General features: G+C 46.3%; 2 protein-coding genes across 2 annotated transcripts in view; one reads left to right on the top strand and one right to left on the bottom strand.

The window, feature by feature from the left end:
- The window catches only part of usta (uronyl 2-sulfotransferase a), a 44,495-nt gene extending 27,723 nt beyond the window's left edge, over positions 1–16,772 (top strand). Inside the window, exons 4-9 of the mRNA XM_076145862.1 lie at positions 765–920; positions 7,427–7,506; positions 7,624–7,777; positions 13,826–13,923; positions 14,136–14,293; positions 14,384–16,772. Coding sequence (XP_076001977.1) covers positions 765–920; positions 7,427–7,506; positions 7,624–7,777; positions 13,826–13,923; positions 14,136–14,293; positions 14,384–14,676 — 939 coding nt within the window. The 3' untranslated portion in view covers positions 14,677–16,772. The remainder of the gene's footprint in view (positions 1–764; positions 921–7,426; positions 7,507–7,623; positions 7,778–13,825; positions 13,924–14,135; positions 14,294–14,383) is intronic.
- Positions 16,773–16,884: 112 nt separating this feature from the next.
- On the bottom strand, positions 16,885–23,349 carry slc22a16 (solute carrier family 22 member 16). Its single transcript, XM_076145861.1, has 8 exons — positions 23,208–23,349; positions 21,343–21,819; positions 21,007–21,124; positions 19,935–20,481; positions 19,480–19,607; positions 18,296–18,405; positions 18,086–18,185; positions 16,885–17,986 (listed from the first exon to the last, which is right to left on the bottom strand). The coding sequence occupies exons 1-8, from the start codon at positions 23,249–23,251 to the stop codon at positions 17,813–17,815; spliced, it is 1,698 nt and encodes a 565-aa protein (XP_076001976.1). The 5' UTR covers positions 23,252–23,349; the 3' UTR covers positions 16,885–17,812.
- Between the last annotated feature and the right edge of the window lie 1,068 nt (positions 23,350–24,417).

Genomic DNA, 24,417 nt, shown 5'->3' with positions numbered 1-24,417 from the left:
ACGTCCGTGCACAGCCTTGGCTTCAACCCTTCGCATCAGCAAAGATCAATCCAGCCTGTTTTTCCGAGGAAGAAAGAGGGTTTTACACACTAACTCGCACTTCCTCTGAATGTCTGAATCATAGCAGAGCAACTTGTTCAGCTAGTGAGTCATGAGGTGTGTAGATAATCATGCTGTGGCTTGCACATGTGTGTGAGTGTGTGTGTGTGTGTGTGTGTGTGTGTGTGTTTGACTCATTTAATTCTGGCAGATAGAAGTGTATGAGTGCACACGCCCACTATAGAATCCTGTGTGTGTGTGTGTGTGTGTGTGTTTGTGTGTGTTTCGCAGCTGAAAGGGACTATGTGGCAGGGGTCAATTGAGTCCAGCTCCAGGGAGAATAGATGTGAGAAAGACGGGTTAAAGGTCAAAGAGTCTGGGGGATGTGAAGGCCAAAGCTTCCAATGAGAGTGTGATGACTTTCCTCATTCTTTGAAATCATTTATTCCTCTCTCTTTCTCTCAATTTGTATGCTTCCCTTTATGGCCTTTACCCTAAATGCATTGGAATGAAATGGATGCAACACAAAGCACAATGCAAAGTTTCCCATGCATGAGAACCACGATTGGTCACAGCAGAGAGAGTAACTTAGCAAGTAGAGACGCAAATCAGATCCAGCCTGTCTTTCTATTCAATGCCCTCCTATTGTTGCCTTTCATATCCTCATTGTGTGTCTGTCTGTGTCTGCTGTGTCTGTGTGTGTGTGTGTGTTTGCGTGGTCCCAGGTGCTGCTGTTCCCTAGCCAGGTGGTTTATAACCGTGTGGGGAAGTGCGGCAGCCGGACGGTGGTCATCTTACTGAGGCTGCTGGCTGAGAAACACCAGTTCAACCTGGTCTCGTCCGACATCCACAACAAAACGCGTCTCACGAAACATGAGCAGGTAAGAAAGAGCTCAGTCACGCTGGGAGGGCGAGGACGCTCGGCGCTGTAGCTATTGTGAATTTCTTATTGTTTTTGCTCCTGTGGGTCCCTGTTGCCCTCAGATCCCAGCTGCACACAGCCAGGGCCCAAACATCCTAACAGCAGAGCCAGCGTTTGCTCCTTCTGTGGAGGGAAAGACTTAATTAACTTATGCTAACCGTGCGGTCGCGCTGCTCGTGATGGCAGCGCGGAGCACAAGCAGTGTTTGTCTTTCATTTGGTCTGGTGAACCAGCCCGAAGGATGAGGGATCTCCCTTTATTGTTTCCTGGAATATCTGACGGACATGAGCGCCGGCTTAGTGGAGGATAAAGCTGCTTTCGTTTTACAAAACCGCACCAAGAAATGTTTGCTCACGCCGGTGGAAATGCCAGCGTACATGCTAATGTGCCCAAGGCATTTCTAAATACTACTGATCAAACACACAGAAATCTCTCATCTTTTTCCATTATGCCCACAGCTTTATTTATAATAAGTAAATAAATCAAAGTAGAGCGGGTAGCACATGAAGGTAACTGAGGCTAGACCATAGCCTGCTGCTGACTGATTAGCTCAGGATGTAGCTAACCTAGCATAGGCCGAATATGCCAGTTGGTTGAATTGGCTAGAAAATGGTTAAAATTCAAGTGGTGCACGCCGGTTTTGGTTTGAAGGCATTTTCCTTCAAATATAGAGGAAATGTTATTTTCTGTACCTTTCCACCACAGTTTGTTGTGAAAACTTCCTGTGACGCACGCTAAACACCCGTTTACCATAATTACATTATCTCTCATCAGAATGGTGTTGCCAACCTAGGTTTCACACCATTTGAAGTATACAGTAGACACAGAATTTACCCACTAGAGTGAAACGTTACCTGGGTTACCAGTCACCTGGGTGAGAATGACATATTTAGTGTTGTGTGGGATGTAATGTAGCCGTGTTTCATACCCTCGCGGCTCACGTGGCGTTAGCAGTGACCACATTCACTGGCGGTCAGCGTGTTCTAAATATGTATAACCATTAGTGACAAGGAATATTGAAACAGCTACCTGTTTACCCATTCATCAAATCCTGAAATGCTGCCTGTGCCCAGAGTGGCACAACACCATTAGACCCATTAATCCTACGGACATAAAACATCTCTGTGAACACACTCGTGATGGTGTGTGTGTGCACGGAGGGGGGTCTGGTTGTACCTGCGCGAGTCTGTATTCTGTAAAGTGTGTGTCCGTCTTTGTGTGTTTATTTGCGCATGTGGCTCCGTATGCGTGTTGACTTATGCAGATGTGGGCACACGCTAAATTTGGAGACGCTGGTATCGCCGGTCGGTCGCAGGGCAGACCTCTCCCACTGGCGCTCCCTGTAGGCCGCTAATGGGTTTGCCTGGGCTGCATAGTGAAGGCGGTTTTTCCCCTCTGCATATTTGAGAGGCTTATTGACCCCGTCTGCGGGAGCGAGAACATCCAGATCTTTCTTTCTAAAAACAAAAACCTGCAGACAGATAGAATCTTTGTGTTCTACGTCCGTGTGGGATTCGGTTTTCCTCTTACCAAAGGTTTGAACCGGCGCTCAGACGCTCCACAGCCGTGAACCTTGTGCATCTGCAGTACTTGGCCGCAGTTGCGCAAACACTGCACAGGGTCTGGCCCTCGTACAAGCGCAGACTTCAAATAGTTCCCGGCTCCTGAGTTGCTTCAGACCGCCGCTACACTCAAAGCAGCAGTTTGCCTCAGAGTCACCAGAGACTAAGAGAGAAACATATGATGGTCTCGTATCTGCTAATACAGTACAAGAACAGAACATTGATTCCCACAACCATTCCGAGTTTTTCCCAGTATTTGCTGGTAACACACCTGTCCATTATTTAGGACATTTTATTTTCGAGTGTGAGACGTAGACGAGAGTAGGACTTTACATAACACAGCCTTATTAGCATTCTTTACGTTTGGACTTTTCCCTTGATGAGCTTTGTGTGGACGCCAGAGGGGCTCAGGAAGGAGTGTGTGTGTGTGTGTGTGTGTGTGTGTGCTTGTGTGTGTCAGTGAGGTTTACAGGTATGCCTGGAATCTCAGACTGTCCTCCACTTTCCCCCTGTCTCCCTGCAGCTCCCCTTCTCTCCTTCTGTGAATGAGCAGGGTGGCTGACCAGACAGGGGGATGGGTCAGAAAACACACTCGCGCACACACACATTCACACACGTACACATTCACTCACACCGAATGTGTTCAGGGCTACGGGGGAGGAGTAATTGGTCTGGACTAATGGACGAAAGCAGACAGTTTACTAAAGATAATTAGATGGATTGAGGAGGGAGCCAGAGTGATTCTAAGCCACAAACCAAAGTTTTAAAGTGCACATTTTTTTAACAGGCGAGATCCACAAAGTGAAAGGAGCCTGAGTGGAAATGTACTGAGTTTATAGAGGGAGGGTGCGAAGCCCAAATCTGACTGGGGCCTCAGATTAACTGGCTTGTGTACATAAACAAGTATACATATTACTGTCGCTGTCCAAATACTCCTGCGATGACGTAACAGCCGCCCATACATGAGAGCAGGACACTCAAACTGTTATTTCGCTGATCATTACAGCGGCGGCTCTCGCTTCATATAAAGAATGATTCAGCTCATGCATATGTGTGTGTGTGTGTGTGTGTGTGTGTGTGTGTGTGTGTGTGTGTGTGTGTCAAGAGGACTAAATGTGACTTCTACTGCTGAACCAGGTGAAAGATGCTTAATTCTAAATGACTCCAATGGCAGAAAACAGAAAAAGCAAGTAGGACATTTAGATGGATGAGGAGAGGCTACAGAGCTGGAGAGCAACGTGCAAGCATCATCTGCACTCTTCATGCCGGACGAGTAAAAATAGCTCCCTGGCTACAAAAAAGGCAGTTTGGCAGAAGAAGACTGTAATGTCACACACACACACAAGTTCAGCACATGATAATTTAATCACAATAGTTAGCAGTCTTAATAAGTAAACTGTTCAAGCTGCTAGAGAAGGATTAACGACTCACCATTTGAATGATGTTCAAGTGGAATGTTGTCCCTCTGGCTTTTCCCGGAATCATTTCTGTGATGCTGCATGATTTTTCATTTTACTGCATAAATTCTTACCAACTGACTATCATGCTGTTCTGGATTATCATGCTGTTCTGGAATGTTTAAATCATTCAATGTTTACATCATTTAAATTTGTTCGCCTTAATTAACTACTGCAACATCAGAAATTGTAATGCAATGAGTAAAAATAAGAAAATAAAGGTTGTTCTGTGCATATTGTTTGTCATGTAGATCTAATTAAAATGTGTCAATATAAATTGAAAGTTAAAAAATTGTGATTAATGGAAAAAGAAGTTCCAAAATTTGGTGAAATTACTGCAGCGAGAACACTGATTTTGAAACCAAAAATCTAGAAATAAATGGTGGAATCCTGGTGGAATACAGAACCGAAGTCTTGGGAGAAAAGGTTGTCCCCGGCGATTTATTTTTCCATCAGTGTCTACGTACTCGAGTAGCTTCAATGTGTATTAAAATACAAAAGCTGGTTTAAAACAGTTAATGGGATCAGGGATGTTAGAAGTCATTGTTGTAAAGTGCAGCCCGAGCCGCTCCACTCAGGAGGTCAAAAGCCGTGTGGAGGCTGGAGAGAAACTTGATGTGGCCCGTCTGGCTTTAAATGTCAAGGATCCGTGTCTGCGGCCTGAGGGGAGGAAATTATAATGGCCATGTAAGTGTGTGTGTGGGTGTGTATAGGTGTGTGTGTGGTGTCCAGGTCTATCAAAAGTCCTTTATTCCCGGTCCGTTTGCTGAAAATGCTAAACAAACCTGCTGCAACTCAGTTTTTTACCCAAAACAATGTTATGTATTTTTTTACATCAAAGAACAACAGCAGTATTGCAATCTTCTCTCCCTAAAACAGGTTTTGTCTGATGTATCTTTGAAGTCGCCGATCTGAACGAACGAGGTGTCCTGTAATATGGGACAACATTACCTGTTTGATTGCACCATTGATCTTCTCACAGGCACTACTCCTGCATGGAGAAACGCATTAAGGAAGCTCTCTGGCTCACTGGTTTTGTCGGGCAGGTGCCGCTTTCTTTCCCGGCTATTAAAAAAGACAAATATCTCAGACGGTGTGTTGAATATTAAACAGAATTCGGCATTAAGTGAAGTGGCCCTGTGTGGTGATTTTTCAGATTCATTGGAGCCTTTTTCTTTTTTGCTTTGAAAGAGTCGTCGCAGTGCGGTTGAAGGTTTCCCGTCTTCTGCCTGAGCTTCCATTCCCAAACATCCATCATCAAACCATCTACCTCATTAATGACTCCAACACACACACACACACACACACACACACACGGGCCAAAGATGATGGCGGTGCAGTGATCTGAAAGAATACTCTCATATTTGGTTGTCTTGATCGGCATTGAGAGTGCAATTGGGATCCGACTTCCATTAGCAGCGCTCCAGCTCGACCAGGCTGGTTGTCAACCCCCCCGATGGTTTCTTCATCTGCCCCCGAGCCCTCCTCCTCTTCCTCCTCCTCCTCTACTTCTCCACCTGTCTTCCTCTTTTCCCTTGTCCATGTTTTGCCCTTGGCTCTGCGCTCCGGTCTGGATAGCGTTGGGACTCACCTGATGCAGCTGTTGTTCATTATTCATTGAGGCCCCGCCCACCGGAGCCTCCCGCTTTTTACATCAAGCCGCTTCCAAGATCGTGTGGCCAACTCTACCGCGGTGTTTTCGCTAGTTTAGTTTCACAACATATATCTTGTGCGAGGGTGTGTAGTGTTGACACATGAAGCAGTCGTGGGAGTAGTTTAGATTCTTTCATCCCAGCCTTGGCAGGAGATTTGTCGTTATTATTTGTCGATATTAATCCCTACATATTTTCGGATTTGATTTATCATAGACTAAGTTGATGGATTGCCTTTGGAATGCAACTCCTGTGCAATTTAAGGCTCTAGATTCTGCCTCGGTGCACATATCAATAGTGGCATATGAACTAATTTCATTTCACGCACCATTCTGGAGATGTTTAAGTGGAAAATACAGCGAGTTAGGATCCATCCCATCTTGGGGAATCTGGAGTGTGTATGTACAGTGACATCTCCAGGTTGTTTGGGCTACTGTGAGCCTGTCTCTCCATGCAGACCTGGAAAGCCTTTGAGATTTCTTTCACAACAGCAGAGAAGGAAGAAATGAAAGAACGTCTGAGTTATAGCATCAAAAATACCCGCTTTGCCTTGCATGACATGACCGAAGGGGGGAACTTGTTAGATGATAATGAACAATGACTCAGAACAGCGAGTTTACACTGAGCGGCATTGTAGTCGGGACAGGCTGTCGAGAGGTTGGAAGTGAGATTTAGTCTGCAGTGGGAAGATTCTGCAAATGAAATCAAGGTGGACCCACAGCCAGACAAATCAGCCTGAACACATTTTAGACATGGTTACTTGTGCTCAGGCCAAACACTACACCGCCGCCTGTGATTGAAAATCACAACAGCCAACGCTTATTACGAAGCATCTTTCAATGTGATGAATGCTCAGGTCGTATGAAAATAGCCTCTTTATCCTCCGTTAATGTGATAAATGGATAAGGGACCTGTTGGGATTTGTATTTCACAATTTACTGGCTTGAGCGCGTGTGAATATATTGGCGGAATCAATCAAACTCGGAGTTTCCTCTCCGTTTCATTTGTGGCGTTACACTGCGCGTCAGTGCGGCTGTAGTTTGTGTCGTTAGTGATTGATGAGCATCAGGTGTGGGCTCCTCAGTAAACTCACCCTAATCGCACACCTGGAGCTCATCAAGCAATCACCAAAGCATCAACACATTATGGGGTGTTTATGTGTCGGGCTGCAAGAAAATGTTTTATGCTTCTTTATATCCAAACATCCGTCCACAATGTAAAGATAATTTGATTGAAACACAATAAAGGTGCCACACTTAATGACTTAATTTATAGTGTGCTGGTGCATTTTGTGTGTTGGGAGAAAACATATATAAAATATAAAATGTAGGAATAGTGTTAAAAAAATGTCTATTTGGGAATTTTTTTCTTTTCTTTTATTCTATTTAGTCTGTGCTGTATAATATTTTTATGGTTTATTTTATCACTTTATCACTTAGCATTGTATTTATACCTTGTTCCAGTATCCAAATGTATTTTTCTTCCTTTTGAATTATACCTGATGGTGAGTGTTGTTATTTGCTTGGTATCAGTCTAACATTGTGGGGACGTTTACTCCTTACAATGTTTTGACCTCTTGGGATTTATAGCATTGTGTCCTGCCAGCTCAGCGTTCTCATCCTGTTCAAAAGGTGACAAGATAAAGTGGAAGTCATTTGCCATCTGGCTGTCACAGGGGCTTTTGTGTTAATTCTGAATCTGTCTGCCAAGTATTTAAAACAACAACACAGCAACCGACCAATTCTGTAGGACACCTGAAGTCAATTGTGTGTGTGTGTTTGTGTTTACCTTCAGGTGGATCTTATGAAGAACATCAGCAACATTCCTCAGCCGTTCCTCTACACGCGGCATGTTCACTTCCTCAACTTCACCAGGTACCGTGTGTGTGTGTGTGTGCGTGTGTGTGGCGTTTAACCCTCACGTTCGCTCTGGTTCGTCTTAGCGTAAAGTCCCTAACGTGGCATCTTCGTCTTTGTCTCCGTCTCCGTCAGATTCAGGATAGAGCAGCCCGTCTACATCAACATCATCCGCGACCCCATCAACAGGTTCCTCTCCAACTACTTCTTCCGTCGCTTCGGGGACTGGCGGGGGGAGCAGAACCACCTCATACGCACCCCGGGGATGAAGGATGACGAGAGATACCTGGTGAGGCTCTTTGTCCGCCCTGAAACTGCTGCTTTTGAGCTGTTTTTAAAAAGAAACCACCAATTTACTTAATATTCTGAGCTTCGCCTGCTCCTTGATATTGATCCTTTTGAAGTGGTGTCAGTTCTACCCCCTGGGTTTAATTTCTCAGAAAGAACATTGAGCACATTGGCTGTGTTTGCATTTTTTCTTCATTTTCCCTTCCTGGCATTTCAACGCCGGAGCAACACGCAGAATTTTTTAAAACTGAAGCAAAAGTGATTTTGAAGGACAAAGAACAAAATCAGTTGTCCGTGACCTGCAAATTGTTGTTGCAGTGTTTTTCTGCTAGGCGATGGAACAGTACAGAGTCAACGAGGCGCAGATTTGACATTGAGCGCTGTTAATGAAACAACGCTTCAGTGGAGGTCTGACATCGCTCTGATCTTATGAAAGGGCAGAAGCGACTTGCAGGATAGTTTCCATGATAGGATGAAGCAACAACTATATTTTGTCTCTCTTTCTCCTCCTCTATTCGCCTTTCATCTGGGTTTCTTTGCCCATTTACCCTCGTCTCTAAATCAATGACACGGATGTTTATGGTTTGAAATACTAATGCCTTTGCAGTATTCGACAGCGCAGTGCACTTATTTTATGACTGGAGACGCTGCCTTGCCAAAAACGTTAAATCTGTGTCTGCCTCAGTTCTTATCCCATTGGTTTCGTAACCGTAAACTGAGCTGAGACACGACCTGAAATGTCCCGCACAGATCTGTTATTCTGGTACGGCTGTGATGTGCCCTATAATTATAGAGGAATGCATGTCGAATGGAGCTCTTCATCAAGTAAATGATGAAGAAATACAGAACTAGATTTAAAAACAGGTCATTAGAGATATACAATGAGTAACTGTTATGACACTGATGCAAATACATTGCATCGTCTTCCGCCAAAGATCAGGAAAGAAAACAATTCCGCTTCTCATCCCGTTCATCATTGATTCATTCGTCGTTGCGATAAATCCAGTGTGGCATCTCTGTTTGTTGTTACGACCTGACAAACCTCCTAAAAGTCCAAGTCTAGGAGCAGGAGAGTCGTTCTGCAGCAGATAAAACAGATTGAAACCACGTCTGCGCCTCCCTTTGAAGAGGAAACGAGGCTGCTGGAGGGAAGACGGCAAATTGCAAGGCCAGCCTGACACTAACCCAATATTTAAATCTGATTAAGATTCCAATTAGAGACCTGATTTAAGCAAAAACCACATCAGAAATGCGGCGTCTCTACATCTGCCCTGCAGACTTGTTTACGCCTGCAGACCCATACATCAGCAATATAAGACGTCTCCTATTATTACACGCCAGTCGCAGCTCGAGCTCTAATCCCGAGCTGCCATTTATTTCATCTCCGTGTGAGTTTCTCAGCGTTGTTCTGGTGTCGGACACGAAGGCGAGCTGAACAGCGAGCGCCCTCAGCGAGCGACCACTGGTCTGTGGTCCTGGTAGGGTAACATGGGGGTTGGGTTCTCTGTATCTCACGTAAACATCCGTGTGAAGTCAGTGAGCAGGAAGTCAGTCGGCAGGCAAAGCGCTGTAGCATTTGTTGTTATGCAGGGCAAAATCAGGTCAACACCCAGACTGTGTACATATGCTGACGCTGTCAATGAGGTCGATCAAGGAAAAACACCCCACACACACACTCACACACTCCATCATTATGTCGGTGGTATTGGCTGCACACAGAGGCTAAGAGAGTGAAAGTGCTCCTGCAGTGCGAGTGTGACCGGGTGTAATTAGGTCTTGCAATGCTCGCTGTGGAGATTTGGACCATGTGAGTTGAGTTATTAAAGTATGCAGACCAAGGGGGCCCCTCGCTACAGTTAAAGGGTTAGGGGGGGGGCTGTGTTGCTACAGACCGGCTTACCTGTGTGTGTGTGTTGTTGCACTCCTCTACTTATAGGGGCCTGCCATCTTTAAACTGTATGTAGTCTTTATAACTCTATTAACTATACGGCGAACGTCTTTCAGAGAAACCGTCTCCCACTTACCCATGGAGCACCACATGGGATACCATCCCAGTACTTTCTCTCGCCACCTGTCTAATTCAATTTATCCCTAACTGCATTTTGAGAGCCGCTGTGGTCTGGCGATTAAAAACAGACCCGAGGCCCCCGCAGGCAAAAGTGGCCGACGAAGAGCGGTTAGCCGTCTGCCTGCGCGCCGGCAGTGGCTGCCCGGGTTTTAACACGGGCTGACGGGCGCGAGTGAAGAGCGTTTGGTGCTCCACCAAGACAGGGAGCTGAAAGATGAAGAGGCTGTGCAAGCAGGGTGTCGATACACAGTGGGATTGGCTGTGCAAGCGATGGTGTTGTAGGCTGTATATGATTACAATCACTTGTTGAAGCTGTGTAGGTTTGGGTTCAGGCGAGGGGCTTGGTCAGGAAGGTCCCCACTAGTATAGCACATGTGAAAAAATGTGTGTGTGTGTGTGCTGCTATGTCAACAGTCCTGCCTATATCCCCTGCCTGGCGTGCATTAGCCCTGCCTGCCCTGTGCTGGTCTGTATGCGAGAGGTGTCAATGAAAGAACACTGTCAGTTTGCTCTGCTGGACCCCGGGAACCCGACGCACGTGTTACTGAGACATTCCTGTGGTCAGCTTGGATTTTCCGTCGCTCCCCACACCCCCTCTCACTCACACACACACACACACACATGTACACACACTACTGCACTCTGATAGAGACTCGGGCACGCAGCAGCTGTAATATATATGTAGGCTATATGGAGACACACACACACACACACACACACACACACACACACGGACTTGTCACTTAGCGGTCTGGAAATGGATCTTGATGGCCACACTTACACCTCAAATTATCGGGTCAATGCTACTTTAGTATTCAGCAGCTCCAATGTTGTACACACTGAAGTTCTAAACACTGAAGGAGCCGTTGACAGCGATAAATCCATTTCTCCTAAACCTGAAGAACGTGCTTTAGTTCTCACGACTCTGACTGACGACAAATACTGGTCAGATGAGGTGAGTTTCCCACGGCAATGGGTAATCATCTCCATTTAACGTCTGTACACTTTCTCCTTCTGTCTCTTTCTCCAGAGACACACACAGTTCATCAGGTTCCTCTCTCGACTTAAGTGCCTCGTTCGTGCTCGGGCTTGTCGTAGCATCAAGCAGCTGTATCTGACAGGACGGGTCGCCCGAGGTGTAACTGACACACACACACATCTGACAGTCACACGCCAAATGGCCTCTCATCAACTGGGAAAACAAATTGAGTCAAAATATCAACCGGTTCCACCGCGACGCCTCGGCTCCTGCAGCGCCGCCACCGTCTGCCGTTTCACGTGGAGGAAAGTTTCTGAATGTCAAGGTTTGATGTCGCTTCACTGCCAACTCTACGCCCCAGGTTTGCACTGTCAGCGCCACCTGGCACCCAAAGGAAGAATTATTGAAATGGAAGTGGGCCCAGGTGGCCCAAAGGCAAAGTGTCCCACGGGAAAGAAATAAATCTGGGGGTTGCCGGTGAATGAATTGATGAATGTGTTCTGTTTGGTGAAGCGAGGGTTTGTTCTGCCTATTTAGCAGCCGTTTCTGCGACTGCTCACTTGGTCTAATCCACCGCCAGAATAGGAACAATAAGCCTGAGTGTACACACGGGCACACAGGAGCTGCCTGCCCAATACTAATGGGGTTTTCTAAAGAGAGTGTGTATTGTCTGTGTTTGTGTGTGTGTGTGTGTGTGTGTGTGTGTGAGTGTGTGTTTGCGTGCACTTGTATATAAATGAGTAATGGCCAGATTCCCAGAGGTCTCCCAAATGGCGAGCCAAGAGGTCCCTGTATCAAGTGTCAGGGCAAAGCGAAGGAGGGACTTCCTGGCTGTACGCCACGTGCATTGCGTCACATGTGTCACTTCCTGCCTGCCTTCTCCCTCTCCCTCTCCCTCATCTCTTTCTTTCTGTCTTTCTTTCTTCAGCTTCACCGCTGACGTGCCGGGCCCAAAGTCCATTGGGAATCCATTCATTGTTATCTGTCCTTTAGCGTGGCGAGCGATGAAGTTTGATGCGTTTCGGCCTCAACCAGCTCGTGTGTTTGTGTAATTTGTTTGGTCTGAAACATTTGGAAGTGTTTTCACACAGAATATTTGCCTGCCGTCTGTTTTGTATTGCGTTTCCTCAGTTGAGACAAAGCAACACAGATCGTATTTGTGTCGGCAGGGTAAAAATGATTGACAATCTTCAATTCCCTGTCCACTCACTTCCACCGCTTCCACCAACGCGGTGGGTTCATGACAACTCGTGATTTATAGCATCACTGACAGCAGAGGGGGAGGAAAACAAACATCTCAAACAAAACATTTGCAAAATTAGAAATCAAAGCACAGCCAAATCATCACAACAGCTTCAACATTTGACCACTCTGACCATCGTTTTGCTGCTCTGTCTTTGGGGAGTCACACAGTGGGTTTGCTTCACAGATTTGCTTCACAGTTTTCCTGCCTCGAGTTCAAACCATCCCTGCAGGCGCGCTGATGTCATCTCAGAACACCTGCCGCCAGTACTTTGACAAGAAGAGAAAGAAATTGTGGGACAGTGGTCAGCAGTTTTGTGTGTGTGTGTGTGTGTGTGTGTGTGTGTGTGTGTTTGATATTAAAAGGGCAGATCGATGTGGTTCAATCACTAAGAAATGGCTCAGGGAAATTAAGCATATCCCCCTGAACTACACAGGCAGAAATGTCAACCCTTTCACAGTTACTTCACAGCCGAGCGGTGTGTGTGTATGTGTGTGTGAGTGATCATTACAGTCAGGCAAGGCAGATTCTCAGAAAAGAGGCCCACTGAAATAACAGGCTGTGATAAATTGAGTCACCATTCCAACAAGAGTTTTGATGTGGCCGACAACAAGAACTGCGACCAGTTAATGTCAGCACATGCGGGGTCACGTGACGGCCCCACGTCAACACACACACACACACACACACACACACACACACACACACACACACACACACACACACACACACACACAGATCGCTAGAAACTTTCGGACTTCTGCTTCATCGTGTAAACCATTCTTATTTCATATCCAGGTTGCTCAGTGTGCACTTATGCTCGTGTCAGTGTGGGTTCTGTAACGTCCCAGGGGACCCTAAACGTCTCACCCTGGCATGGAAGGTGTGGTCCAGTAAAGTGGCAGTAATGGACATTCCTGGACCTCCTGCACCTCTGCGTCAGCTTTTGCAAACCACTCAGTTTGAATCAGACGCTGCAGACTTACAGAGGGGCCATAAATCTAAAACGGGAGCGTTTGATGTTGTCATTACGGGTTCAGATCGCTGCCACATTTAGATCTTGTTCCCACAGGCTTGTCAACACAGTTGCCCTGTGCTCTTTGTGCGTGTATGTGTGAGTGTGTGTGTGTGTGTATGAGTCATGCTATGCTGCTGCCCAGGACTTGTTGCCATCCACAAAGCTTACGTCACCTGACATGGATTTCACTGTCTTGCTGCCATGGAACCCTGCTGGCTGGCCAACTTCGTCAGCCTACCGTGTGTGCGTGTGCGTGTGTGTGTGTGTGCCTAATCTGCCTTACGGTTGTTTTCCCTTTTCGCTGTATAATGGCTCCCACATTCCGACAAAGTTCAAACCTCTGATCTAATAACCTTCTTTTGGGAGGGGTGGTGGATTAATCCAGGATTGTTTTTGGCTCTAAAGGCTCGCGCTTCTGTCTGACTTTCTCAGCTAAACGACATAATGCAGAGCAAGTAAGTGTTGAATTATAGATGCAGACGCAGTGTTCCCTCCTTGCTTACGTTTCCGTCATGTTTGGCAGCTCGGCTTGGCAGAAAGTAGCCGGAGTGAAGGAGCTTATCTTTCACTAGTTTCTGCTCGTCAGATAAGAAAGAAGCCAAGGTGCGCAGCGCCCTCTAGCGGCTGTGGGGAGATATGGCAGCACTGTTGATGCTGATGTTTGAGCCTCAAGGAGATGATTGGAAAATTGATTAGCTCAGTGTGAAACATGAGTGTGATCATGCTTTTGTCTTTTTCTAGGACATCAATGTTTGTATTCTGGAGAATTACCCAGAATGCTCCAATCCCAGAGTTTTCTACATCATCCCATACTTCTGTGGACAGCATCCACAATGCAGGTAAACACAGCTTTGGATGTACTTTAAGATAAACAACGCAGATAATCTAAGTATTACATCAACACTACTTTAAATCACAAAAGCAGAATGAACAGCAAATGGCTTCACTGTGTGTGTGTGTGTGTGTGTGTGTGTGTGTGTGTGTGTGTGTGTGTGTGTGTGTGTGTGTGTGTGTGTGTGTGTGTGTGTGTGTGTGTGTGTGTCTGCCACAGGGAGCCGGGAGTTTGGGCCCTGGAAAGAGCCAAACAGAACGTGATGGAGAATTACCTCCTGGTGGGGATCCTGGAGGAGCTGGAGGACGTTCTGCTCCTGCTGGAGAGGCTCTTACCTCATTACTTCACTGGAGTGCTCAACATCTACAAGAGCCCAGGTCGGTCTCAAACTCCCAGAATGCAACTTTTGATGTGTGATTCCCAGTATGTTCATGTTTGAAACAACCCGTATCCTCTCCTTCTGACAGACTACAAGAAGATGGGGAACCTGACTGGCACTGTGCGCAAACACACACCCACCCTGGAGGCCCTGCAGGTGCTTTACCACCGCATGCGCTACGAATATGAATTTTACAACTTTATCCGTGACCAGTTTCACCTCATGAAGAAAAAAATAGGCCTCAAATCCGTGTCCCGGCCCCCCGCCTACTCGCCGACGTTTCTACGTGAGCTGGCCCTCCGAACCCCGGAGCCTCTGGACGAAGACGAGGACCTGGATACGGACGTGGAGGACGCCAACAGCTGGCTGGTTCAACCGTGACGGGGTTGTGTCATTTCACAGTGGACGTAGCCAAAGTGCGATTGGCGAGGAAATAGCCGGAGGCAGCCTAAAGGTCATAGGGAATGTGCCCCCTGTCTGTCAGCATTCCCGGGGGAAAAAACGTGTGTTTGGGAGCGTGCAGATCCTGATGTCCGTCCTTTTCGCCGGGCTCAGTTGTCCACCTGAGATCGACTCCTGTCCGAACAGGCTCAGAGCTGAAGACTGCACTACTGAGTACTGGGACGGACAAACTGCTCCATTTAAAACCAACCACGGATAACGGGAAATCACGGCGGCTCGGTTAAGCTCGGATCGTCTGGACTCGCGTTTGGTTTTCATTGTTTTTGTGTTTGTTTGATGTACGACCAATCGTTGCCGTAATCTCCCGGAGAGATGCGCGCAAGATGTGGGACGGTTAGATTGGGAAAGGAGAGAGGACTTCAAGATCACCACAGAGGTTATAAAAGATCCAAATCTGGAAAACATAACGGGAAATGCTGCCGGTGATGAGTCCCTATTGAGAATACCGACCTGATCCTCTCTCTCCTCTCTGGTGGGTCTCTGCTTTCATGTGCAAGTGCCAAAAACCCTTTATGTTTATTAGTCATCCAGGACTATTTACAAGTGCCAAACCTCACTAAGGGATTCAGCGATGGTGACAGAAACGTCTGTGCACAGCTGGCAGAGTTGTGTCACGGTTAGATCCTTACAGTCTGTTTAATTTGTAAGATAGTAATTATAAATGGCGGGCGGGGAAGAAGCAAGCACTCAATTATGAATTCAAAGAATTCCAACTATGTGTGCAGGAATGCAGGAATGGTTGGGTTTGACCAAGCCAGCGGTGTATTTTAGCATAGCTGTATTATTGCTGACAGGCTGAGAATAATCATGTGGTTTTGGGTTCTAAAGCATTTCTGGAGCATCATCATGTTTTAATCCAAAGTATCAAAGATTGAATTTGCCAAATCCCAGTGTTTGTACTGGGCCGAATTGATCTTTACGAACATAATGCACTTTTTCCAAGGTGGATTTTCATGCAATTAGGGATTTGTCCAGAAACTGGAATATTTTTTTTTTTTTTTTCATAGCTAACCAGTTAACCTTGAAGTTCAACTGCAGCAGTATTGTAGTATTGCAGTTTTGCAGTTGTCTTCGTTTCTCCAGCAGCTAACCATCACGCCGGGTTTCCATGAGCGAACACGTGATGCACATCCGTCACCTTCTGTCACTCCACCATCCTGATCTCCACCTGTCTGTACTCATTCATTGTCTCGGTGTGATCAGTATTCCCTTTTATTTTCCAAGTTTAATTTATTATTTTTTGTATCATTTGCATTCCAGATAAGATTCTCAGGAAGAAAAAAACTGTTTTATCTTTTTTTTAATATTGGTTTCTGGAGGCTATGAAGCTATATTTGGCATTTTAAGAGCGTGGATTTATATTAATAGCGGATAACTGAATTGGGTTACAACATCTAATGCAGTACATCATTTTACAGTCTTCAAAATAAATGTCTAAGTATTGCATCTCCAGTTTCCCTAAACGTCCATCCTGCTTTCTTCTTCTTCTTCTTCTTCTTCTCCTTCTCTTGACAAGGCCAAATGACAAGCAGCTGGCCTATGCAGCTGTTTGTCATCTTCTCCGTGATGTAGTTCCTAAAATTGACCATGAGATGGCGCCATGTGACACGTTTCTGCTGTCCCGTCCAAACCAGTTTATCCGACAACTTGAATGAATTCATGTTTTGCAGTTACTACTGATTTGCCAAATTCTCTGAATCAATGTTATACAACCCGGTGTGTGCTGTGCTGTGTTTGTCCTTAGTTGTCCTCAAACTCCAGATTATGGTTCCTATGAAAGAACATTAAATTTGTGATTAGGCACATTTGAGGCTATAAATGTGGATTTGATTTGTGTGTGCACAGTTGGTGACAAACTGGGCATCCATGCGCAGAGTTTACTTACTTTACAAAGCTGAACACAGAGGGTTAATTCTTCTTCGGTGTTGCAGAGGGAGACCTCCCCTCCACTGGCGAATAGAAAGCCGCTCATGTCAGTGGGCAGTTCCCAGGCCGAAAATAATTCCCCCCGACTTTTCCAGCAGCATGTAACCTACACTTCCCTGCTCTAACTATGTTGATCACACCAAGTTTACTTAAGAGGCTCCTACGATAGCACAGTTAAGTAAAAGACAGCAACCAAAGAAAAGCCCATCTTGTTTATTTCTCCATAATAAAATAAAATAATCCTAACAGAGCAAGTACTTACATCCATACTGTTGATTAAATTAAAACAGAGCAGATAATCAGATGTTATGGAGCTGGGATTACCTCATCATGGTGGATGGATGGATGCAACAAATAACACAAAACAGGAGTAAAACACTGTGTTGCAAAGTGAGTGAAGACATCTCCACACTGTCATTTAGGTCCAAACTTCACAAGGTGACATTGAAAAATACGGCGGTGTTACATCATACCTCATCATTTCCACATAAACAGTAGATACAGATTCTACCACAGTACAAAAACATGAACACGCAACGCACATCAATGCATTTAAAAACGAGATGGAATTGATCAAATCGATGAATACGACGTAAGTGGTTGATTGAATAGTTTCACAGTGATATCCAGCAAAGGGATGCCCTGAGATTAAAAACAGCAAACAACTTGACATCAAAATAAGGCACTTATAAGAGATTAAAATGATACAGTATAATATTGGGCTCATGGAGATATAATGTAAAGAATCAGATGTGTCCTAATGTTTCCCTGTGGGTACGTGTGTGTGTGTGTGTGTGTGTGTGTGTGTGTGTAAAATGCACCTAACGATCTGTGTGTGATCTTTACAAGACCCACGTGCACAAACCTGCTCCGTTACCTAATGCTTGTAGTTGGATGAATGCAGTGTTTTGAGTGCAGTGTGTCTGTGGCTCTTTGTTACTTTGCTGGCGCTTGTTTTCACTCAGTTTGGAGGTGCAAGTCCTAAATTATTGGTCACTTTGCAGAAAAAAAATGTCCACAAGACCTTCATATAGACGAAATATCCAGCAGAGGTTTGTTTTACGTCTTTTGATTTGTTCTTCTTCCCTCCTTTGGATCTTTCCCTGCTGTCCTCCCAACAGCACAGCTCTCAGGCCTGGTGGTGGTTCATCTCCACTCTGTCGTCAATGTCTTCTTTCTTCTTGTCGGGCTCGTAACCCAGAGCCTCGGCCTCCTTCAAGGTTGTCATCAGAGGTCTCCCCAGCGTCTCGGGCAACAATAGTGTCAGAACTCCGATGATGAATGCCAGGATTCCCACAATTAACTGTTATGGGATCAAAACAAAAAAGAAGAAACGACAATTGGTCAGCAAATGTGTCTTGGCCAGGACGTCCGAGTTAAGACGTGCAGACTGGGAACACACCTGAGGTAGGTAGACCCAGACGTCCGCCAGGTAGACGCAGAAGGGGGCGACAACGCTGCCGACGCGACACATCATACTACCGCTCCCTAAGGCCAGTGACCTGGACAGAGAACACACACACACACACACACACACACACACAGGTGGGTACAGACCAAACAGGGCTCCAGCTGGCGTTCAGGTTTTGAACCAAAGAGCAGGAATCCTCACCTGATGATTGTAGGGTAAAGCTCACAGGTGTACAGGTAGATGAGACCAAAGGCGATGGCCACAGCAAACTTTCCTATCATGCTGAGAGCGATGGCCAACGGCTGGATGTCCTGCAGGACGGACAGAAGACACATTTACATCAAGTTGTTTGGCAAATATAACAAATTATGATGATGAACTACTCTAATTTTAAAGTATAGTATACACACACAGATCTCACATACACACACTATCGGTTCCTTGAGGTGATTCCCTAATGTGAACTCTTACATACACATCCATGGCCTCAGACACGGGTCAGATACGGACAGCAACACACACAAGCTACAGATCCATGGAGAGGAAGGCTGTGTGAGGTGATCCCTACCAAAGGAGCTATTTTTAATCCATTTGACTCCAATCCAACCATCTGTGTCTCAGCCTGAAGCATTGGTGAAGCATATCGTACTTTGGGAGGCCTTAGGTTCTTAGAAAAGTACGCGACGCTGATGATTGCCTGACACCTCGCGTCACATGGCAGCACGTGCAAAATACAGCATGACCCCTTTAAGAGCCGCTGGTGTGGACAAGAAGGTCTCTGAGCGCTCAGAGGCCAGGCGCAGGGCGAAGTATTTGCGCTGTGTCGTCCTGACAATGTCACAGATATGCAAGGAGGTCGTCAGTGTGTAGTTCAATACGATGAATGTAGAATGCCAGGTCACATATGGTCAGTGGAGTTTGTGTGTGTGTGTGTGTGTGTGTGTGTGTGTGTGTGTGTGTGAAATATTGAATATGAGACCTGCAACTGTACTTAGTTGAAGGGATTTACAAGTTAGTCCAGAGAGAGAGAGACAGAGACAGAGACAGAGAGAGACCTTGCGTGTGTGATAACCGCTCAGGCTTTTGAGGTCACAGGTTATGTTTGCTGTTCAGCGACCATAAGGCGACAAACATATAGGTCAGAGGCGCATTTGTGTCGCACGAAGACAGTAAACGCCGCTTCAGCCTGTGAGTACAATGGAGACGAATCAATCGCAACCTGTCGCCAGTTCAGGGGCTAACGGACAACTAAAGTGGATAGAAAGGTCAACAACAGAGAGCGTCTATACTGTTCTTTACACCACTTTGGAGTGGAGTGGGAATTTCTGAATACACACATTAAATCTCTCCAACAGCACACACACACACACAATCTCGATACGTACAGCGGGCACCGCCATAATGAGCATGCAGGCGACCCCGGCCAGAATCAGAGCCGGGGCGCAGGTCTTCTTCCGGCCGATTCGGTCCATTGCAAAACAGCCGACCATATACGAGGGGAGCTCCACCAAACCTGGAAGCAGCCAATCACAGAGCACAGAGGGGTTATAGTGACATTGACACTGATACAACCATCAGTAAACATGGACACGTGTTCATTCATGCTGCACGACCCCAAACCTGGAGGAAAAAAAGGTCCCGTGTGTGTGTTCATGAACACGGGAATTCACAGTATTTACACTGCTAAGCTAAATTCATCCTGATTTAAATAGCAGCACCTAAACTCAGCAAGCGAGGTCTGGTGAAGAAGGCGAGGCCCCTAAACCTTCACACGCAGAGAAAGATCAAATATGCAGACAAACTCGGTTTAAGGTCATGACACACACAAACCATCACTTACCAACGAGGAAGAGGTTAACGTACTGGTTCCCCCCGAGGTTGACGGAGCCCAAGGAGAAGACGTAGTAGCCCAGGCTGCCGATGAACCAGATGGCCCACACAGTGCAGGTGCGGGCCGCCATCCTCCAGCTGCAGAACAGATCCAGGATAGACAGCTTCTTCTCGCGCTCCTCCGCCTCTTTCCCCAGCAGCTCGGCGGCGGCCTGATCGCCAGACTGCAGCAGTTCCTCCGCCTTGATTCTGCACTGCATGCCGTTGACCCGAGCGATCCTCTCCAGCAGGGCCTGGGCCTCCGGGTAGCGGCCTTTGGCGATGAGGTAGAACGGCGTCTCGGGGAACATCCAGCAGAAGAGCAGGAAGGGCGCAGTGCAGGTGGAGAGGACGATCTGGTAGATCCACCACACGCGCACCAGGTAACCGGCCAGGGCCACCACCATGACCCCTAAGGCGAAGGCAGCGTGCACGTGCATAGAGGTCCAAGTGCGCACTTTGATGCCAGTGAACTCGGTGACATAGACGAAGACCACCACCAAGTATCCACTAGACACCTGCCGAAGAGCAAAAAAGGACAGACGGAGGGGGAAGACAGAAGAGGGGACAGCAAGATAAAAGACAAAAGTCAAGAAGGATATCAGACACACACACACACACACACACACTGTGCATGTGGCAGTTGTCAGGCACAAAACACACACACACACACGCCTGCTTATGAACGAACCTGCTGTGCTGCATATCTCCACTTGCTGTCTGAGTCAATGTGAAAAACAACAGCTGTATCTCAGGAGTTCTGGCTGGCTGGCTGTGTGTGTGTGTGTGTGTGGGGGGGGGGGGGGCTTGGGGGGGACATAGACAGCGAGACTGGCGAGGCAACTTCACCCCCCTGAAGCCTGACACTGCTGTTTTTGTGGACCTTTGCTGTCCTGAGCTAACACTCTAGCAAAGCACTACCAGATTTTCCACTCACACACACACACACACACACACACACACATACACATACACATACACCGACGCGGCACAAAACCCTGTAGTGCAGGCAGATGCGTAAACCAAATGCACATGCGGCTCACCATGGCCAGGAGGAAACGGATGGCCATAAATACGTAGTAGTTTCCAGAGAATGCAACACACACACCAAACGCAAACTGGCAGAGGCTGGTGAACATCAGGATCCTCACACGACCAACCCTGAGGAGGGACACACACAGTTTAGGACACAGTCATCAAATCACCAAACCAGTCCGACTTGTAAATGCTGATCCATTTGCAGCTGGTTCTCCAATTCTGCTCCGTCGCCGCTTAATTACATCATACACACTTCTCCCATGTGTGTATCCTCTCCCCTCGTCTTCTTTCTGTAGCACCTGGCTGTAGAGAAAGACTCCTGTGTCCTCGTCCCTGCTTACCTGTCTGCGATGTCTCCAAACAGCAGCGCGCCGATCAGCACCCCCAGCATGAAGGTGGGCTGGCACAGCTTGGCCAGCCACTCCCTGTCACACACCAGGTCCCATTCCATCACTATGTTCTGGTACACCTCGCTGCGATCGTAAACAAAGCTCCCCGCGCAGGCCAGCACTGTTTTGTTGCCGTCAAAGTCGTATGTGAAGTCTGTCGGGGCGACGCGCAGGGCACACTGGCACCGGCTCAGCTCCCACTGCTCACCGCCGCCCGTCCTCACCACCAAGGGGCCTTTTCCCGGTTTGAAGTCCGGCAGGAATTCTTCCAGGCTGGATCCCGTCAGGTTGCCGTACAGGACGCCGGTGATGTTGCCTGGAACGGTGCTCACGAAGTTCGGTATCTCCACCATGAACACCGAGGCCAGGTAGTGGATCCCACAGGCCACAGCCTGGAAGACGGCCGCAAAGTACAAGCATGCCTGGAATCTGGAGAGAAATAAGATGTATTAAAACAATCATGACACCAGACTGTTAAAATCCTTTGACTCTCTGGACTCTGCAGTGCTGGCAGCTCTGCTCCAGCTCAGAGGGCCCCTGAGGTTTTGGTTTTACCAAGGTAACCAAACTCCTGAAAAGACCCATAAAGGCATAAATTGTTTCTGCCCTAACAGGGGGAACAAACCAACACCATCAGGGCGGGCCAGTGTGTGTGCAACATGAGTGTGCAGAGCCTTTAAAGTGATCACAAAATGGATATTAGACATTTAAACGAGGTACACAATTCTAATTCTGAAATTTCACAGAACGAGACATGTTGTGGTTCCGTCTGTGTAATGTGTGGGTTTTAACAATAACAATAACTGGTTAAGGGAGCATTAAGGTTTGGAATATTGTAGAAAAAGTGTCTTTTTCCAAGACAAAACATTGTGTAAGCTCCAACAATCACAAACAGAACCGCCTGGCTCAGCAGAAAAGGATGTTAGAGAGCTGTTTGTGTCTGATGTGAGAGGGAAACTTGGTTATTAATAGCGTTTACTTTAACTTCATCAATTAAGTGGCACATGTCACCTTTGTGCCTGGTGACCTGTGATTCAACGGTGAGGTCAACAAAAGTCCAAATATAAACTGTCTTCTCTGTCAGAGGTCAGTCATTGTTGTGCTTCGTCAGGCCGACTACCAGGAGCAAATGAATGCTTACATTGTACCTTTTTATATGGTTTGGTATCACATTGCACTGAAGGAATCGCAATAAACTATGCCCCATTTGATTTGACCTCATGTGTTAGTCTACTGAGGGTAGAATCGCTCTTATGCATTTCGCAATCATTCATTTACCAAATGTCCATGTGTAAAATCGCGGTGTTGTGTTGTAATTGCTCCTCTTTTTATGGCTTTACAACGGGCGGATCACTATAAAGCGTATTAAATCTCTACAGATGTCTGAGCCACAGTTTTGATGGCTGTGCACCAAACAGAGACACCAGTATGAGGTGCTAAAGAGACATGCTATTTGCTGTGAATTTCAGAATTCCTATCATAATGTAATGAAGATTTTAGGCTAATTCAAATCTAAACAACAGGTATTTTTCTACATTACACACTGTCGCTTTAATTAGCAAATTAAATGGTACAGATGTTATATTATATCACAAAACCCCTTATCTGACCTACTTCAGATCAGTCAAAGATCTAAAGTAGGTCAGAAATGTGCTATCAGTTCTCCTGGGCCTCTCTAAGAAACATCTCCCCTCATTTATAGTTTTCATTTCCATACACTCCCCACTCGGTGCGACCAAAAGTAACTTTCAAGGCGACAAAATGGCCCTAGAAACTAACTAATAAATCTAAACACATATAAGCAGACAGATTCGTACCGTTTGAAATGTCCGAGCTCGTCAAATACCCTCTCGACGGTCATGTTCGCTCTGAGGCGCCCGGTGCGTCTCTGTCCGGGGCGGCGGGTAACGGATCCTGATTCCAGGCGCGTTCAAGTACCCGAGAATTTGTGTGCAAAAGTAAGAGGAGGAGGGAGAGGAGGAGGGAGAGGAGGGGCGCATACACAGACATACGCACACAAAACTGGTTATCTTTGTTGTTTCAATTACAAATAGTTTTGAATGCGTTTATACTTCCGTGTGCACTTTGTGAAATGCTGACTGGACACAGCTGTTTCCAACTTGCAACCGATTTATTTATGGTCTTTCCATTATGGGTCTTTACGTTAACAAAAACGAGGAATCGAAGTTTAAAAAAAGGAAAATAATACCTTCAGAACTTCAGAACGGCAAGTAAACTAAAGAGATGCGTTTAAAGGTTATTCGCTCATCCAGTTCTGACGATGATGAGGATGAGGATTGAACTTTGAACTTCATATTATATATATTACATTTTGAACATTTTAAATCATAGCAAAATGTTGCTTCGATGTCAAGAGTGAGTAATCATATCAGTGTGCATCTCTCAGAGCTCACACACACACACACACACACACACACACACACACACACACACACACACACACACACACACACACACACATACACACACACACACACACACACGCCATTCTCTTTTGTTTTCGCACAAAGTAACAGATGCATCACAGACTTCTGCTCTATAATTAATTGTGGAGTCAAATTGCCAAGACTTTTGAAATGTAGAATGTCTGGACAAACTGGACAAAAAAATGTATCTTTGTATTTTGATATATATACACATTTCCTTTTTTTGCTGCTATAGTTGGCAGCCAAAGTTGAGTGGGCGTGCCTCATTCTTCAAAAAATGCTATCGTAACCAAACAAACCAAATGAAAAATCAACAACACACATCATCACTGGCCTAGGCAATAACATGTTACATTTCATCAGTGAGGTTATAGTTGGAGGACCACTGAGCCTCTGGGATTCCTCAGGATTTGACCCTCTCGGGGTTAAAAATGTGCGACTAGGGTTGCCCCAGCAGTAAAGCAGGCAGCTGCTGCAAGGAGGCTGAGAGCATTAACAGCTTCAGCAGAGTGGTGATGAGGTGGGAATACGGTCTAACCATCATACCAGTCATATTGGGACTCTGATAGGGTCAAATACA

The sequence above is a fragment of the Genypterus blacodes genome, unplaced genomic scaffold, assembly GCF_046128005.1.
Source record: "Genypterus blacodes isolate CSIRO-AG114 ecotype Tasmania unplaced genomic scaffold, CSIRO-AGI_Gbla_v1 ptg000031l_1, whole genome shotgun sequence".
In the NCBI taxonomy this organism is placed as follows: domain Eukaryota; kingdom Metazoa; phylum Chordata; class Actinopteri; order Ophidiiformes; family Ophidiidae; genus Genypterus; species Genypterus blacodes.
The sequence above is the reverse complement of the archived record's forward strand: the minus strand, read 5'-3'. Positions and strand labels throughout refer to the sequence as shown.